General features: G+C 60.1%; 2 protein-coding genes across 2 annotated transcripts in view; both read right to left on the bottom strand.

Annotated features, from left to right (window-relative positions):
* The window catches only part of Cfb (complement factor B), a 5713-nt gene extending 1137 nt beyond the window's left edge, over positions 1-4576 (bottom strand). Inside the window, exons 1-14 of the mRNA XM_010609888.3 lie at positions 4146-4576; positions 3838-4071; positions 3328-3513; positions 3072-3245; positions 2778-2879; positions 2531-2667; positions 2130-2268; positions 1779-1910; positions 1489-1590; positions 1282-1419; positions 714-811; positions 492-609; positions 203-356; positions 54-130 (exon numbers count right to left, since the gene is read on the bottom strand). Of these exons, the coding sequence (XP_010608190.1) occupies positions 54-130; positions 203-356; positions 492-609; positions 714-811; positions 1282-1419; positions 1489-1590; positions 1779-1910; positions 2130-2268; positions 2531-2667; positions 2778-2879; positions 3072-3245; positions 3328-3513; positions 3838-4071; positions 4146-4209 (1855 nt within the window). The 5' untranslated portion in view covers positions 4210-4576. The remainder of the gene's footprint in view (positions 1-53; positions 131-202; positions 357-491; positions 610-713; positions 812-1281; positions 1420-1488; positions 1591-1778; positions 1911-2129; positions 2269-2530; positions 2668-2777; positions 2880-3071; positions 3246-3327; positions 3514-3837; positions 4072-4145) is intronic.
* A 90-nt stretch (positions 4577-4666) lies between these two features.
* Positions 4667-13421, bottom strand: C2 (complement C2). Its single transcript, XM_010609887.2, has 17 exons — positions 13174-13421; positions 11762-11935; positions 11595-11693; positions 11381-11514; positions 10143-10281; positions 9208-9348; positions 8376-8465; positions 6748-6888; positions 6554-6648; positions 6368-6479; positions 6092-6257; positions 5917-5993; positions 5744-5835; positions 5476-5602; positions 5342-5391; positions 5031-5226; positions 4667-4932 (listed from the first exon to the last, which is right to left on the bottom strand). Exons 1-16 carry the CDS (start codon positions 13319-13321, stop codon positions 5050-5052), a joined length of 1962 nt encoding a protein of 653 aa, XP_010608189.1. The 5' UTR covers positions 13322-13421; the 3' UTR covers positions 4667-4932; positions 5031-5049.
* Positions 13422-13445: the final 24 nt, after the last annotated feature.

Here is a 13445-nt window from a genome sequence, read left to right as displayed (position 1 = left end):
CCCCAGCTCCCCCGCTACCCACTTGTCTCCCCCGGCCCGGGGCGCCGCCTTACTGTGCTCCTGGCAGGTGGCTGTCTGAGAGAGCCGCAGAGCTCGGGTCGTTCCCTCGGTGCAGGGGAGACAGATGGGCCTGCGGGGTGGAGACAGTCACAGCCCAGCCATGCCTGCCACCCCCACCCACCCTGGTGTCCCCGAGCCTCACCTGAGCGTCTGGCTGAACTTCAGCTTCCGCTTGAGCCTGACCAGAGCCACGTCGTAGTCGTAGAACTCGAGGATCCCCTGTTCCTTTTTCCCATTGATGTTGTACTTGGGGTGAAACAGGACTTCTTCTACCTCCAGGTCCTGCCTCTTCTCTCCTGAGGGGAGGGGAGCAGGCGCTGCTCTCCAGCAGGCAGCCTCTACCTCCAGCTCGGCCCCTTCCCTCTCTGACTTCTGGCCCTGCCCTGCTGGCTAGGATGTGAGGGGGCCGCGCAAGGGGCCCTGCACCTTACCCACGTTGACCTTGATGGAGTGCCTCTGGTCCTCCACGGTGAAGCAGTGAGCCGCTGTGAGCACGAAGTATTCGGACACCACTGCGCCCATGCAGTTCTCGTGTCCCTTCTGTGGCCTCTGGGGGGCGCGGTGGCGGGAGGCTCAGCCTCAGGCCACCGATGGCCCTGGACGCTTCCCACCTCACCCCCCAAGGGCCCCCCGGGCCAGGACGACGTGCTTACGGTGACAGAGATCTTGGCCTGCCATGGCTGCCTGTGGTAGTCCGTCCCCTTGCTGTGCGCCCAGACCATGCCGCAGAGCCCCAGGGACTGGCTCTCGTCTGGTGGGAAAGGGATGTGCTGAACTGGGACACTTCCCGCCTAAGCAGCAGCAACCATTTCCTACTGGTCCCTGCGCAGCCATAGGATCAGAAGCCGTGGGAGGAAAAGCCCAGGGCACTTGCCTCCTCGTGAGGGCACCAGGGACCACTGTGGCATGGTGAAAAGAACTTGGGCCTGAGAGCTTGGAGATCCAGTAATTTCAGGCCCAGCCCTTGCTGGCTGTCTGGCTCTCAGCCTCAGTTTCCACATCTGGCAAATGAGGCACCAAGAAATCTGCAGTTCCTCAGAGCATTGTGGCTCTAAGATCAGTAAGTGAGGGTTCTAGGGAGCAGGAGGGGTGCAGGCTGAGAAGAGGAAGGAGGAAGGCCTTCCAGACTACTGGGCTTCAAGATGGGAGGGAAATGAGCGACTTTGGGGCCCCAGGGAAAGCGGAGTTCCTGGCGGTCTCCTGTGCTTGTAATCTTCCTACCGATCATTTGGAAGAAAACATCCTCCAGGTTTTCCATGTCCTTGACTTTGAACACATGTTTCTCATTGTCCTTCTTGGAGGCCAGAGCATTGATGTTCACGTGGTCCACCAGGGGCCCAACCCCAAACACGTACACGTCTGAGGGGAGAGGGAAGTGAGCGCCCAGGCCCTGAGCAGCAGAGCCCCAGCTCCCAGGCAGGTCCTCACCCAGATAATCCTCCCGCAGGTTCTTGCGGTCCCTGCCAATGTCCAGCAAGTCCCGGATGTCGTGGATGACGGTGACTGGGTCCCCGCCCATGTTGTACAGGCCTGCAGAGGAGATGGGGCCGTGAGGGTGGGAAGTGCGGACAGAGTCAGCGGAGGCGAATGGGCCGCGTGACGGGTCCAAGGGCCCTCATGAAGAGCCACGGGAAGGCCCGGCCGCCAGCTTTGCCACCACCTGTGGACGCGCTAGGCCCCACTCAGCCAGGTGTGGAGTGAGACCAGGGCACGCTGACCGTCTGTCATGATGATGATGACGTGGCGGGTGCGGTTCCAGCCCTCGGGGGGCGTGTCCCCTTCCCAGGCCATCATGCTGTACACCGCCTGCAGGGCCCTCTTGGTGTTCGTGCCGGTCTTCAACTTGTGGTCTGTGGAGAAGGAAGAGGTCGTTCCTCCCTTGGCCAGCGCGGCTGAGGCCCTGTGCTCCTCCGCTTTGTGAGCAGATCCCACGGACGTCCCTTCTGCCTGCCGCCAACCTTGCTGCCTCCCCAGCCCCCCTGTGTGATCTCTCCCCACAGCACCCTGCGCCTTCCGCCCTTTCTGAGCCCACCTCGAGCACCTCCACTGTCCCTCCCTGGACCACTGACCTTCATAGCTGACTCGACTGAGCTGCTCTGTGACCCAGGCTGCGTCGCTGCTCTTGTCTTGTGACACGCGGACCAAGACTTTGGGCTCTGTGGCATACGTCACCAGGCCGTACCTTGGTCTCACTCCGTAACTCGCCACCTGCAAGTGGGGGAAACGGGACACCATGGCATCAAAATAGACAACTAGGGGTAGGAGAATCGGCCCCTTTTCTGGGACAGGAAAAGCCACGGTGAAAGGCCCAAGGGTAGAAGTTCCCGGAAACGACTGCTAACATCAGGCTGCTGCTTCACGTAGAAAGGGACAGACCCAGACCCAAGGGGCTCAGAGTACCAGGGAATTGTTCTGGGTAGGGCAGTGAGGTCCACTCAGCACCCCTATGTTCCAAGGGAGGGGACCCCACCTTCTCGATCAGGTTGGCCAGGCACCGCTTGGCCCCTGTGAAGTTGCTGGCGCCGATGCTGTCCGACCCATCCAGTACCAGGTAGATGTTCATGGAGCCGGAGGGGTCCAGGACGATCTTCCGCTTCTGTTGCTCCCCTGAGGGTCAGTGCAGAGATGCAGGCCTGGACACGTAGGGCTCTGCTGCTGCCCGCACCCTGCCCTCACCCTCGCCCCTCCCTGCCCACATGCCCTCTTTGCCCTCAAACCTGGGCTGTGCCCATCCTCGGCGTCCACCCCTTCTATGGTCTCTGTCAGGGAAGACAGGAAGGCTTCAGCCACCTCCTGAGGGCTGTCGTACATGAAGGAGTCTAGGAGAAGCCAAGAATCAGCTCAGCTGTGCAGAGGGCCAAAGACAGGGTGATGGTTCCGGGGTGGGATGAGTCTGAACAGAAGAAAGCTCTCTGGGGAGCTTTGGAAGGAGCGAGAAAGGAGCTGGGGTGGGTGAGTGAGGGAAGGCAGCATCCTGGTGCGGGGACCTCAGGATGGAGTACTGGGGTCACCTTGGCAGGACGGCTCCGTGCCGCTCCAAGAGCCGCCTTCCTGGCATCTTCGCTGCTCGGAGCCGCGCAGCGTGAGCCCCCTGCTGCAGTAGTAGGTGACGGTGTCTTCGAGGCGGTACTGGCTGCCCACCTTCCTGGTGCCGATGGGGGTGCCAGGGTTGGGGCAGTACGCCGCTGCAGGGGCATGAGACAGCAAGCTGAGCCGGGTCCGAGCCCCCATGGGCAGGGCGGAGGGCAGAGCTGGGCACCACCTCACCTCCGTCATCACAGATGGCCGTCTGCCCGTCCCACCGGCCGTTGCCTTGGCAGGTGCGGTTGGCAGAGCCCCGGAGAGTGTACCCATGGTAGCAGCGGAAAGAGATCTGGTCACTCACATTGTAGTAGGCAGACCGGGGCCAGTAGTCCCCATTCTCAAACTCCTGGGGTCTTGGGCAGCGGATTGCTTTGGGGAAGAGGGAGAGTAGACCTTGTTGGGAGGAGGGGCGCCCCACAGCCCCCCTCCAGTCTGGCCCAGGTCATGCAGAAACAGCGCCCTCCTGGCCCCACCACCCCTCCCTGCCCATCGAGCATTGCGTCCGCTGCCACGCTGCCCAGCACTGGGAGAAGCTGAGCAAAAGGAGCTCCCCTGCACCTCCCTGCGCCCCCAGAGCTGCCGCTACCCCCGCAGGGCCAGGCTGGCTGGCTGCCACTCTGGACACAGCTCTCCTCTCTGCTGAGGGCCACCTCTGCCACCACCTGCCCCGTCCCTCCCCGGCCCATGCCGAACCTCTGCACTCCGCCTTCCTGACGACCTTCTGGTCTTGAGTCTTCAGGGCACTCCAGGATCCTGAGGGCCTGCAGGCTCGAGTCTGCACAGGGTAGGGGTAGAACCCCGAGGGACACGTGTACTCCAGGGCCTGGCCCTCTCTGAGAAGTCGGAAGGAGCCGCCTTTGATCTCTACACCCTCCAGGGAGCAGGGGCTCTGGGGCAGAGCCTCGGGCGGTGGGGCTGTGCTCACACCTGAGGAGAGAGGCTGCTGAAGCCCGGCCCAGGAGCGAGGCTAAGGGCAGCTGTGTGGAAGTCGCCTCACTCACCTCCAGGCCAGAACCCCAAGACCAAGGGCACCAGGCAGAGCCAGCGGCTGAGGCTGCGCCCCATGGCCACGGAAGGCAGGAGAGACGCCGGGGCCAGGGTCGGGAACGTTTCTCCAGGTTCACTCTGTGCGCCTGCTTGGCTCAGCTGCACACCCGGCTTGGCCTTCTCCCTCCCCACCCGCCCCAGCCTTTTATGCAATGTTCTGGCACCTGAGCTGGCCCTGCCTGCCCTCCACACACCACGTTCTCGGAATCTCCAAGCAGGAGGGCCCCACGGAGCTGCCAACCTAAGAAACAGAAACTATCCGGGCCCCACCCTCTTCTGCTGAGGCCTGGGGCTCCCCCGTCAGCCTCTGGCAGCCCCCAGATCGTCCTGGCCAGCCGAGACCACCCAGAAACGGCCCCCACTCCCTGGGACCGAGCGACAGGGCAGAGTCCAGCCACTGTTTGCCTGGCAGGGTCCCTGACCTTCCTGGAATCATTCTGGCCTCCCCTCCCCCAAGCAGAGGCACAGACCGATGGAGAAATCTTAGGGTTTTATTAATTTCATAACTGGGAAATTCCGTGTGAAGGTGAAAAGGATCACAGCAAACACGGGGGGGAGACTTGAGGATGGCCCAGGAGGGGAGGGGCAGGGCATCACACCGGCACCAGCCTGGGAATCCCCGCTCCTCTGCGTGCCTGGGGCCCCGAATTTCTGCAGCTAGGAGCGCAGACAGGGCACAGGATCTTGGGGTGGACGTCAGGGGTGGGAGATGGGGGAGATGGCAGATCCTGGAGGGACAGCTTATTAATTTCATAACTGGGAAATTCCGTGTGAAGGTGAAAAGGATCACAGCAAACACGGGGGGGGAGACTTGAGGATGGCCCAGGAGGAGGGACAGTCAAGGGGCCAGGGCCCTGATTAAAGCGGCAAAAAGTTCAGCACACCCTCCAGGTGCTGCCTGAGCCAGGGCTGCAGGCGGAAGAGGCTCAGGTGGAAATCTCGCGGCGGTGGGGCACCCTGGGGAGCCTTTCTGCGCACATTTTTGTTGGGAGCATCCTGGCAGGGGTTGTAAAGGCCCCAGCTCACCAGGCCGACCTGGAGGGGGGGCAGAGCGTGGCATGGCGTGGGCACAGCGTGCCCCAAGCCCGGCCCCCAGCTAGACCGAGCACCCCCGGCCCGGCCCCAGGTCTTCAGGTCTTGCCCTTCTCACCTGGAAATACCTGAACCTGCGCTCCAGGAAAACCGCTCCCCCGGATTCTCCTGCAGGCAGAGGGACCGAGACAGGGTCAGGCTGGGGCCGTGCGCTGTCCCCCAAGCCCCTGGCCGCCCAGCCCGACTGCCCACCTCTGCAGGGGTTGGCGTCACCCTCCATCCCGCTGCACAGGAACTGGTCGGTCACTGCCTCCCCGACCTCCTTCAGGTCGGGGAACGACTTTGTGTCTTGGGCAACGGCCTCAACACAGCGTGTCCTCTACCATGTGGGTGGCCAGGGAGAGAAAGATGGACCCTCGCAGCCTGGCTAGGCCTGCAGCAAGGGAGCCTCCGGAGCCCGAGGAGGAGGAGCAACACTCGGGGGCCGCCCTGCGGGGAGACCCCAGCCCCCCCACCTCACCTCTGACCCCATCTTGAGGTTGATGTTCAGTTTGCTCCCATTCAAGGCCACAAAGTGAGCGGGGATGCTCTGTGGGCTCAGCAGCTCAGTCTCTGCAGAGGGAGAAAGAGACCCAGACTTGCGGCTGGGAACTGCAGATGTCAGTGCCCCAAACCCTCAGCCCGGGGCATCACCGTGATCCCTGCAGGTGCTGCGCTGAAGTCTCCGCAGGGCAGTGTTGGCCTCCACGGTGCAGGGGAGGCAGATGGGCCTGGGGACAACGGCAAGCGTCAAGCAGGCTCCCCCTGGGTCCCCTCGGGTCTCCCCGGGGCACTGGTCCCAAGGCACCCTCCTGCCGCAGGCGGGCACCTGGCGTGAGTGGACATCTGCACTTTCTGGGCCAACTTGAGCAGGGCAATGTCATTGCCATAGAACTCCGGGATGCCCTGGTTCTTCTTTGCGTGCACGTCAAAGCCGGGATGGATCACTTCCTTCTCAATGAGGAATTCTTTGCCCCATGGGGAGCTGGGGTCCCCTGGGAACAACACTGCAGATTAGGCCGGACCAGGATCCTCGGGGCGGCCAGAGTCGGGTAGTTGGGGAAGTTCGGGCTGCAGGGTTGGGAGGCTGGCGCGGGCCCCTTACCCACGATGACCCTCCACAGGGAGCGGTCCTCGGCCTGGTAGAAGCAGTGAGCTGCCGTCAGCACCCACTGGTCGGAGAGCAGCGCCCCACGGCAGGTCTTCTGGCTCCTGGGCTGCAGGGAGTGCACAATGTTCAGGGACGGGGGGCTTTCACCCCCGGGGCCCGGCCCTGCTCCTCCTCGGGTACCTTGATGGTGACATGCCAGGGCGTCCTCTCCTGGTCGGAGGCATCGGCTGACATGTTCCCCACCCCACAGACGGTGTCCGTGAGCATGGAGACGTCTGTGTTGGGGAAGGGAGGAGGGGCGAGGTGAGTGAGGAGCAGGGTCCCGGCCTCCGGCTCCTCCTGTCCCCAGGCCCCAGCAGAGGGCGGCAGCGCACCCAGCACGTGCTCGAAGACTTGGCGCAGCGCCTGCGCATCGGGCAGCTTGAAGGCATGCTTCTCCCCGTCCTTCTCGGATGCCAGCTCATTCAGCTCCTTCCAGTCCACGTCCAGGTTGCCCACCCCGATGGCATAGATGTCTGCAGGTGAGGGCGGAAGTCACCAGAATCCAGGTGGGGCCGCCCCGGCGGTGGAGGCTGGGACTGGATCTCTGCGAGCCGGGCTCCATCTCCCCGGCCCTGAGCCTCTGGCCTCACTTCCTCCTCAGGCCCGCGCTCTGCACATGTGCCAGGCTCCCTTCCCACCTGTCTTGGCTCAGCAGGGCCCTGCCTTCTACTCTCAGCCTCCGACCCCACAGCCCATTCTGCTTGTCACGCACCACCCCTCAGTCCCCAGCTGCCTTTATCTGTTGTGCAGCCTGCAGCGGGTAGAACTGAGTTCCCAAAAGGCCGTGATCAGGCTCTGAGCCCAGGGACCTGTGCCGTTTATCACTGGGCTGTGAAGGGCAGGGTGACCAGCAGCGTGGCCTGGTGCTCAGGGCTTCTCTGGCTTTCCCTGGCCTTTCCCCTCCTTTTTTTTTGAGACAGGGTCTCACTATGTAGTTGAGACTGACCTGGAACTCACTGTGTAGCCCAGGCTGGTCTCGAACTCACAGCGATCCTCCTGCCTCAGCCTCCTGAGTGCTGGGATTACAGGCGTGTGCACCACGCCCAGCTCCTACTCATTTTTAATGAAGACTTTGCAAGTGTGTGATCCTGTCTCTGGTGTTAAGCAGGGAGGAAGAGGGTTTGTATTCCTTGAGCCAGAGGGTTTTTAAGAGATATTGTGTGTGAGGCCTTGGGTTCACTCTCCAGCACTGCCAAGCCCCCCCCCACACACACACATGTACACATATACTGAATTACCCAGGTGGGGGGAGGGTTGAAATGGAAAGAAGACCCAAAGAGAAAGACTTTGAACACTCAAAACCAGCTGCCAGCCAGGTGCAGAGCCACACGCCTGCAATCCCAGCTACTTGGGAGGCTGAGGCAGGAGGGTCAAGAGTTTGAGCCCCACCTGCGCAACTTAGCACTATGTGAGATCTTGTCTCAAAGTGAAAATGTTTTGTTTGGTTGGTTTTTTGTTTTTTTTTTTTTTTTGGTACTGGAGATTGAACTCAGGTCCTTGCGCTTGCAAGGCAGGCGACAGAACCACTGAGCTAAATCCCCAGCCCTCAAAGTGAAAATGTTTTTAAAAGGTTGGAGGATGTAACTCAGCAAAGGCCCTGGTTTCAATTCTCGGGACTATGAAAGAAAAGCAAATTCTTTCCTGGGCAGAGCTGAGTGCAATCTGTGTTGACCCTGAGCCTGAGGAACTGTCAAGTCAGGGCCAGACAGCTGACGCACTACTGAGTTGGGAACAGCAGGGACCGAGCGCCCTGCAGGGAACCAGGTCCTGCTTCCTGAAGCGGTTCCTGAAATGCGAGCCAACGGGCACTGCCCACAGGCAGAGTTCCTGAGCGACTCTGGGCCCTATCTCACCCGCCTGCCCCTCCACAAGCAGGCCTGGCCACCTTCACACAGGGCGACAGCAAAGGGAGGCAGGACCACGGGCGAGACGGTGCCCCCGGGGCCGAGGGCAGACTCACCCAGGTAGTCCGTCCTGTCCTGCCTGATGTTCAGGACGTCTCTGATGCTGTTGACTGCCGGCCTGGGAGAGCCACCCATGTTGGACTTTCCTAGAACAGAGGGTGAAGAATGCGTCTGGGCCTCAGGGGTGCCCACAGCACCAGGAGCGCAGGAGGAAGCACTTAGCCCAGAAACCTCAGCAAGGCCCCCGAAACATATACCACTCCCCGAAATGCTCCACACACAGACACGGGACTGGGAGCTTCAGAGACTTTTCCTCACTTCATTCTCATGAAACACTCCAAAAATGTGGGTATCCCTATTTCACAGACCAAAACACTACGTCCTGGAGGAGCTGAATGGTTTGGACAAAATCAGGAGGTGAATAAACGGCAGAGGCCTAGGCCACTCCGGGCAGCGGCTCCATCCGTGCCCCATAACTCCACTTGGGACCCCTGGCGTCGGCTTCCCTCCAACAGAGGAGAGGCCTGACACCTCTACCACAGAGCGCTGTTACACAACCCTCCACAAAATCATGCAGGGAGAGGAGGGCCACCATCCTATGCCTGTAGTTGTCACTGAGGTCGTCCTCATCAACACCGTTTCCATCTTACAAATAAGAAACCGAGGCTTATGTTGCTTTGGGAGAACACATACTAAATTTGGGGCAAATGCGTGAAGTAGTGCACATTTTTCTAATGCTCCGTAGCACAGAAGGACTGACAACAACTCATCGACTCTTCCAAAATAGCTGGTGGAAGGCCAGGGGTGGTGGCACGCATCTGGAATCCCAGCACTCAGGAGGCTGAGGCAGGAGGACTGCTCTGCAGGACCTCAGTCCATGCTACCCACCGTCCGTCAGAAGGATGATGGCGTGTCGGATTTCCTGCCAGGCTGCAGTCTGCATGCCCAAGCGCACCATCTGGTTATTCATCATGAGGTAGACACTGTTGAGGGCCTCATAGATGTTGGTGCCAGTTCCGTTTTCATGATCTGGAATATGCCAAAGGAAGGACCCTTTAGACATTTCCCTCTGCCGCTCGGTGTGGGAATGCCAGCCTCTAGAAATGCACGTTATCCAATTGCTCTGATAAACTCAAACCTTTGTCATCCAGATAGAGCTTTGCTTCTTTAAACGTTAGAGGTCTTTCCACCTTAGAGATGTTCATTAAAAGCCAGGCATGGTGGTGCACACCTGTCATCTCAGCACTCAGGTGGCTGAGGCAGGAAGATCTCCATGAGTGCCAGGCCAGCTTGGAGTGTATAGTGATACCCAGTCTCCAAAAGCAGAAAGAAACGCTCCATCCGGAACCACTCGAAGGTCCCAGGACTCAGAGATTAGGGTTCCAAAGAACTCGGGCTGTTAGACATCGGCCACCAGATGGATTTATATAGCATGCAGCAGACATGTCGGGGAGACTAACTGGGGACCCCGGCAATGGCCACGGGGTAGATATCTGGAAGGAGTGGAGCCGGCGGTGCGGTCGCACTTGGCGCAGCTCAGTGGGCTGTGCGCTGGGCCCTCACCAGGACCCTGGGCTTGTGAGCTGCCTGGAGCCTGGGGACTGAGGCCCCAGGAGGCCTCTCCCCGTCCAGTATCTGCCCTCCTCAGCCTCCCTTCTCAGCACCTGCATCAGAGCTGTGCCTTCAACCCCCTCTTGGTTTTTTTGAGGCAGGATCTCTCTCTATAGCCCAGGCTGGCCTTGAACTCCCAAACCTCCTGCCTCAGCCTCTGGAGTGCTGGGCGGCAGGCGTGGGCACCACGCCCGGCTGGCAGCCACACACACCTCTGTAGTTGGCGTTCTCCAGTCTGTAGGTCACTTCCGTCACATCCCGAGATTTGTCCCACAGGACAGACATGATTACTTTGGGCTTTGAGGCAAAGGTGATGATGGCGACGCTGACATTGATCTCGAAGCTGAAGATCTGTGGGCGGCAGGTGAGAGGTGTGAGGGCCCCGGACCACGGGGACAGGGAGAGCAGCGGGGAAGCCTGGAGAAGGCAGAGGGCCTGGGCCAGACTGACAGGGGCCGGGCCTCGCAGAGACTACAGCTTGCAAAAAGCTAGGGAAGTAATATTTGCGGAACATCTGGTTTGGGTTTGTTTTTTTTTGTCGTTGTTTTTGAGACGGGGTCTCGCTGTGTAGTTCGGCCTGGACTTGAACTCACTATGCAGCCCAGGCTGTCCTCAAACTCATGGTGATCCTCCTGCCTCAGCCTCCCGAGTGCTAGGATTACAGGCATGCTCCATCATACCAGGTACAACACAGGCTGCCTAAGCCCTGTGTTCAATCCCCAGCTGTAGCTGGGAGGAAGACCCATCTATCTGCAAGAACTATTGTGAAATACCTCGTTATGAAACCATGTGCTGTCCAGGAACTGAAACTAGTGTTCCAGACTCTTCGACTCATGCAGCCTGTCAGTAAAAACATTTGGGCACACACCCCGACAGGGGCATAAAAGTATATTTATAGACGTTCTAAGTCCTCCCACTACACAGACCTATACTTATCTAAACGCATACAAAATTTGAAATTCTGAAAGGAAAATAATGCTACATTATTAACTTAATTAAAATTAAATTATTCAACAAGTACACTAACATTCTTCTGCCACACCTCCCAAGGGCTGTCTTGTTACTACCTGTGGGAGACCACGGCCCTAGGAGATGAATTCCTGGAGAAAAGGACCTTGGCCCCGTTCTTCTTTTGTTTTGTTTTGTTTCCTCGAGACAGAGTCTCACTATGTAGTGCAGGCTGGCCTGGAACTTTGGGTGATCCTCCTGCCTCAACTTCCCGAGTACTGGGATCACAGGCGTGTGGCACCACCCCCAGCTCCAACCTGCTCATCTTTGGGGTCCCCAAGCACCTGCACCCAGCCCTGTGCTTCCCAGGCAGCAGTGTTTGAAAACTATAATATGAATCAGTGAACGACTCCACACTGCACACGTCTCATCTGGGACCACGCAAGGGACCAAGGAGGGCGGGAGGCTGAGGCAGGACGGCCCCCAGCACCCGGCTCCTCACCCTGTCCACCATGGAGATGGCGCTGTCCTTGAAGATCTCGAAGTCCCTCTCTGACACGCTCTGTGAGGCATCCAGCAGCAGGTAGAGGTTCAGATGCCCGGAGCGCTGGATCTGGATCCTACGGGCCACACTTCCTGCAGAGAGCGCCAGAGGGAGGACGCTGCGGCCCCGCCTCCCGGGCGCCCCCTCCCACGGCGCCAGCACCACCGCTCACCCTCCTTTGTCCGCATGGGGTTGGTGGCTCCCAGCAGGTGAGACAGCGAGGTGCCCAGGGCGGGGGCCACGTCCTCGGGAAAGTCGTAGGAGTAGGGCTCTGCGGGGACAGTCGAGCTCAGCCGGGGCCCGACCGCACCTGACCCCCAGGGCCGCCGGGCCACTCACGGCGGCAGACGGGTTCCGTGCCGCTCCAGACCCCGCTGGCCTGGCACTCGCGCTGCGCTGACCCGGTGAGCACCAGACTGGAGGAACAGCTGTAGCTGACCTTGTCCCCGAAGCCGAAGCGGGATCCCGTCCGCACTGCACCCACCGAGATGCCGGGGTTGGGGCAGTGGCCAGCTGTGGACAGAGGCACACAAGTGAGCCAGGCGCCTGGCCGCCCCCAGCTTTCCTCAGAGACCCTCAGGGCTGCAAGGGCGCCAGGGAGTGCGGGCCGGGCCGCTGCTGCAGACCGGGAAAGACCAAGGCTGCCGCGCTCCGGGGCCTCCATGGCCCCCAAGCATCCCAGCCCTGAGCTGGGCCTCACCCATGTCTTCTGGGGGCCCAGGAAGCCCGGCTGCGGAGCCGTCCTCGGCACTGAGCTCACTACACACCCAGCGGGGCTGACTCTACAACTGCAGGCATCAGGATGTGGAGCGCCCAGAACTCTGCTACAGTGCTACAAGTCGTCAGCAAAACTGTCATCCACCACTAAAGCTAAACACGTACCCGCGTATCAACGCTCCATGCAATGCCACTCGTACTCAGAGGAAACAGTGAGGCGTACATGAGGATACCCTTACAGCTGCTCGTCAACGGCCCTGATCTGGTAATGACCCAGATTCTCATCCACAGAAGGATGAACGGATAATGTATAATACAGTCATGCAAGGGAATAGTACATGGCAGTGAAGAACAATAAAGTTCTGCTACACTCAGTGATGGTTAAAGCTCACAGGAGGAGCGCTGAATAAAGCAAGCCAGAGTGAGAGAGCGAATCCTGCGTGATTCCATTTATATGAAGTATAAGCTAAATTTGTCCATGCAGGCAAACGTCAGAGAGGAGTTCCCGGGATGGAAGGGATCTGAACGAGCCTCGAGTGGTGTGGGGCAGGTTCTCTGTCTGGCAATGGCAGACACACTTGCAAAAGTGCACCAGGCTGAATACCTGGGATTTTACACCTTTGTGGCTGGGCGTACAGTTCAGTGTCACAGCACTGGACAATGTTATTCAGGAGGCTGAGGCGGGAGGACTGCAGGGCACACGCGCGGCCTCCAGCGGCAGCACACAAAGGCTTGCACTTTCCTGTGGGTAGGACTCACCCCAATTCAAAAGGAAATTACAGGGCTGGGGATTTAGCTCAGTGGTTCCGCCGCCTGCCTCACAAGTGCAAGGACCTGAGATCCCCAGTACCAAAAAAAAAAAGGTAAATCACCTTCATGCCTCAGTAAGCAGCTGCCTAGGAAAGACCAAAAGCTGGGAGTCCGGCACACTGGGCCACTGGCTCAGGCCCCGAGGCAGCAGCGCCCTCCCGTCCTGCACCCCTAGAATCTCCAGGCCTAGTCCCACGCAGCCCGCCAGCCGGCGGGGCACTCACCCCCGTTGTCGCACACAGCGGTCTCCCCGTCCCACAGGCCGTTGGGGCGACAGCGCCGCACCGGGGAGCCGCGCAGGTTGAAGCCCTCGTCGCACTCGAAGCTCAGGTTGCCGCCCACGGGGTGGAGGCCCAGCCTTGGAGTGTACATGCCGTTCTCAAAGTCCACTGGGCCGGGACAGCGGACAGCTGGAGGGGAGAGGAGGGGCAGGGACGGCCGGGGGCCCTGGCTCGGCTCTCATTGAGACACTGCAGTGGGGCGCGGGTCAGGACCG

Source organism: Fukomys damarensis, unplaced genomic scaffold (genome assembly GCF_012274545.1).
Source record: "Fukomys damarensis isolate Sample0158 unplaced genomic scaffold, DMR_v1.0_HiC HiC_scaffold_20, whole genome shotgun sequence".
Classification (NCBI taxonomy): Eukaryota; Metazoa; Chordata; class Mammalia; order Rodentia; family Bathyergidae; genus Fukomys; species Fukomys damarensis.
The sequence above is the reverse complement of the archived record's forward strand: the minus strand, read 5'-3'. Positions and strand labels throughout refer to the sequence as shown.